The 3,738-nt window shown below is 34.2% G+C and overlaps 1 protein-coding gene across 1 annotated transcript; it reads left to right on the top strand.

Annotated features, from left to right (window-relative positions):
• Positions 1–634: 634 nt before the first annotated feature.
• On the top strand, positions 635–3,035 carry LOC118740219 (4-hydroxyphenylpyruvate dioxygenase-like). The gene is made up of 5 exons (XM_036471717.1): positions 635–640; positions 1,257–1,283; positions 1,491–1,874; positions 1,981–2,634; positions 2,922–3,035. The coding sequence occupies exons 1-5, from the start codon at positions 635–637 to the stop codon at positions 2,994–2,996; spliced, it is 1,146 nt and encodes a 381-aa protein (XP_036327610.1). The 3' UTR covers positions 2,997–3,035.
• Positions 3,036–3,738: the final 703 nt, after the last annotated feature.

Raw genomic sequence — 3,738 nt, 5'->3', positions numbered from 1 at the left:
CGGCAGCTGAGATGTATTTATCGATCGATGTGTATCGATAAACGATAGATAAAATTTACTTTTACAGTTTTATGAGCTCGTCACATTCGTATTTATGTACTTGCAAAATTGTAATTAGTACTGTAAAGTTATTTTCTTTCACCATTGGTTCCAGCAGGTAAAAATGTTCCAACAACCTGTTTTCTGGGGCTGTAGGACTTGTGGTCGAGCCGCCGTATTAGGAAAAATTGGTGCTTTCTTTAAATAGCTATATTGCGCACTCATACTAAAAGCAAATTTTTTGTTATGTGCAATTGTAAGAAGGTTAAAAGTTCTAAATTTTTATAAGTCATAAGTTAGTATAAAAAACTTAAAAGACTTATGTTGAACCAATTACCAAATTGAAAAAAAATATACCAAATAAACCAAAAAAAAAAAACATAATTTACTCTTTATTCGTAAATTTTTTTTATTTATTAATTGTTGCTATTTAGTCTGTAAGATTTTGGAATCATAGAAATAAATTACCAAATTCGTCCTAAAAAGAATAAAATTACCAGTTTTGGTAAAAAATTAACAAAGCGGCAACGCTGCTTGAAATATCGGCATAAAAGGTTTAACAGAATTCGCCAAGTTCAAGTTACTAAAACTTTTAATGAATGTAAGTGCAATTTTCATTTTCAAAAGAGACAAGATATTTTCACCCACTAGTCATATCTTTAAAAATTAACCAATTCATTACCCACGATTTTTTTGATTAAAAAAAGCTAAATGAGAAACAAAATAGCTTTAAAAATATCGTTAAACTGCTTTACGAAAATGAATTGGCTTGTATTATTAAGATCTTTGCAAAGTTTTTGAAAATTTTTAATATAAATCTGAGATTTAAAACCCCTAACAGTTTAATTTTTCTATATCTTTTGATCATTTTTTGCAGAAAAAAGTGTGCAATATAAATTTTTTCATGAAAAACGCGAAAGTTTTAGTTTGAACTCGGTCCAGGTTATGAATGCACCGAAATATTTGGTATAAAACTTTAAAATTTTTATACAACGTTAGGCATTTATCTATGACGTTTCTGAATTTTCGCAACAGTAACATTTTTCCAAAAATCGGAAAAATGGACATACATACATACATATAAAAAATGAGGGCTCTATGCGAACCCAGCGATCTACATAAATCTTACTGTAAAGCTTAGTTATGGATTACTAACTTCCCATGTTTAAAATGCAGAATTTTAACAACTTTTTCGTATGTTTTCTTTTTTTTCCTAGACTTCATATACCGACAAAGGACCAAAGGTGCGTAGAAACAAAAAGTATAGCCTCAAGCATATCGCCACCTAATGGTGAAAAGGTGCAAGGCCTTTTTTGTTTCTAAAATTTAGTTTTTGATGCAGAATGGCAGCTAATACGAAACTACATCGATTTGTCGTCTCTCCTTAGGTGACGATATGCAATTTTTTGTCGTAATTTTATTTTTAATATTTTTGTACGTAAACTTTTCAGCCGAAATTCGGCAAATTTCTAAGTTTCGATCATCTGACCTTCTATGTGGGCAATGCCAAACAGGCAGCCAGCTACTATACGACACGATTCGGTTTTACACATGTAGGTTATCGGGGTCTCGAGACGGGCGATCGTCGGCTAGCTAGTCACGCTGTGAAACAAAATCGCATAATCTTCGTGTTTGTATCTGCCTACAAACCCGCCGATGCGGAGCATGGTGATCATTTGGTTAAACATGGTGATGGTGTAAAAGATGTGGCCTTTGAGGTTGATGATTTGGATGGAATTTTCAAGTATGCAAAAGAACGTGGTGCTGTAGTAGTGCGGGATGTTTGGGAAGAAACAGATGAATATGGAAGCGTACGATTCGCCACCATTAAAACGGTGAGTGTGAAAGCTTGAACAAAATAAAAAAAAAATTGAAAAATTGTTCCCACCCCCTCTATAATTTGAGATTTTAATCCTTCGTTGATACTTGTTCAATCCCCAGTACGGCGACAGTACTCATACATTCGTCGATCGTACTAAATACAATGGCAAATTTCTGCCTGGCTTCATAACACCCGCGCCCGACAATCTACTTAAAGGTTTGCCGCCCACAAAACTTGACTTCATCGACCACGTCGTTGGTAATCAACCTGATTTGCAGATGGAGAGCGTGGCTGCTTGGTATGAACGCGTTTTGCAATTCCATCGTTTTTGGTCAGTCGATGATTCTCAAATACACACTGATTACTCTGCACTGCGTTCCATTGTTATGGCCAACTATGAGGAGAACGTAAAGATTCCCATCAATGAACCAGCAAAAGGCAAGAAGAAATCACAAATTCAAGAGTATGTGGAATACTATGGTGGTGCAGGTGTACAGCATATTGCACTCAACACCAGCGATATTATAACATCGGTGCGTAATTTACGTACCCGGGGCTTAGAATTTCTAAAAATACCAAGTTCCTACTATGACATTTTGGAAGCGAATTTGAAGAATAGTCGTACAAAGATCAAAGAAGATATGGAGCTATTGAAAGAGTTAAATATTTTAATAGATTACGACGAAGATGGGTATTTGCTGCAAATCTTCACAAAAAATATGCAAGATAGACCAACCTTGTTCATAGAGGTCATTCAGCGACACAATCACAATGTGAGTATAGAAGCATTTTTAGTTCAACCAACATATGTAGTAGGTACATACATATCCCTGTTTATTTAATACAAAGTACATATATTCATAAATAAATGGGTTTAAAAAGACTTGATTTGATGCAATTTCCAGTATTACTTTGTTTCGTTAAAAAATAAAGAACTTTCTTAAAATAAAGTTAAATGGATGCATATTGAATGTACCTTACTTTTTGTTAGAAACGTCCACATGTATCCTTAATTTAAATTTTTGTTCTTATTTTGACTGTGATTTATTTTTTTTTCAAGGGTTTTGGCGCTGGCAACTTCAAGTCCCTGTTTACGGCAATTGAGATCGAACAGGCAAAACGTGGCAATTTATAGAATTCAGTATCATATGCATACATACACGCTAATCCTTAAGTAAAAAAAACATATGCATAGAAATTTAATATAGAATATATTTTTACATTGGTAATGCAAAATAATAAAACAAAAATTCTAAATCACCTATTGGAATTATTATGTAGTTTATATCACGATTTATCGCCATAACGCTTGCGATGCAAACATGGATCCACAAGTAGTGTTTTATTGCGTGGATCACTATCGGAAAACGAAGGCATTAATGGGTTCCAGTAATCTGGCGGCGTAACTGGTATACAATCTTTCGTAGTGCGATGAAGTGTGCAACGGCGCAGATGTGCCTCGATTTCTGCCAGGCTCATATTGCTGCCCATAAAGTCGATATACTAAAAAAATACCAAGGGATAATATATTAATGTGTGTACTTATGTATTTTCCCTAAATAGTTTAAATATAAAAAGTAAAAATTACTTTTTGACACTCATCACATTCTATGTTAAAATGTTCTTTTATTGATATTTTCGCTGCAGGTAGCTGCGAAGGACGTGGCTTAATGTCGAGTTTGGTTTCGCATTCCAATTTTGTTGTGGACGATTTATCTTCCATATCCTCTTCTTCCTCCTCTTCCCATTCGGCTAACATAGCCGCAGCCAATTCCCTAGTTGACTTTTCTTGTTTAACTTTTACATTTGCAGTTTTTTCATGATTCACCGTCGCATTTCTTGTACCCTTTTTAGTTTGCATCTTATTTTCTAGCACC

The sequence above is a fragment of the Rhagoletis pomonella genome, unplaced genomic scaffold (genome assembly GCF_013731165.1).
Source record: "Rhagoletis pomonella isolate Grant_MI unplaced genomic scaffold, Rhpom_1.0 Rhpom_scaffold_00005, whole genome shotgun sequence".
In the NCBI taxonomy this organism is placed as follows: domain Eukaryota; kingdom Metazoa; phylum Arthropoda; class Insecta; order Diptera; family Tephritidae; genus Rhagoletis; species Rhagoletis pomonella.
Note: the sequence above shows the minus strand (reverse complement) of the source record. Positions and strands in the feature narration are given on the sequence as shown.

Excerpts from the sequence above, each read along its gene's own strand:
- LOC118740219 (XM_036471717.1), top strand. Across the intron at positions 1,875-1,980 it reads GATTCGCCACCATTAAAACG|TACGGCGACAGTACTCATAC; the intron begins GTGAGTGTGAAA and ends TTCAATCCCCAG. Across the intron at positions 2,635-2,921 it reads TTCAGCGACACAATCACAAT|GGTTTTGGCGCTGGCAACTT; the intron begins GTGAGTATAGAA and ends TTTTTTTTCAAG.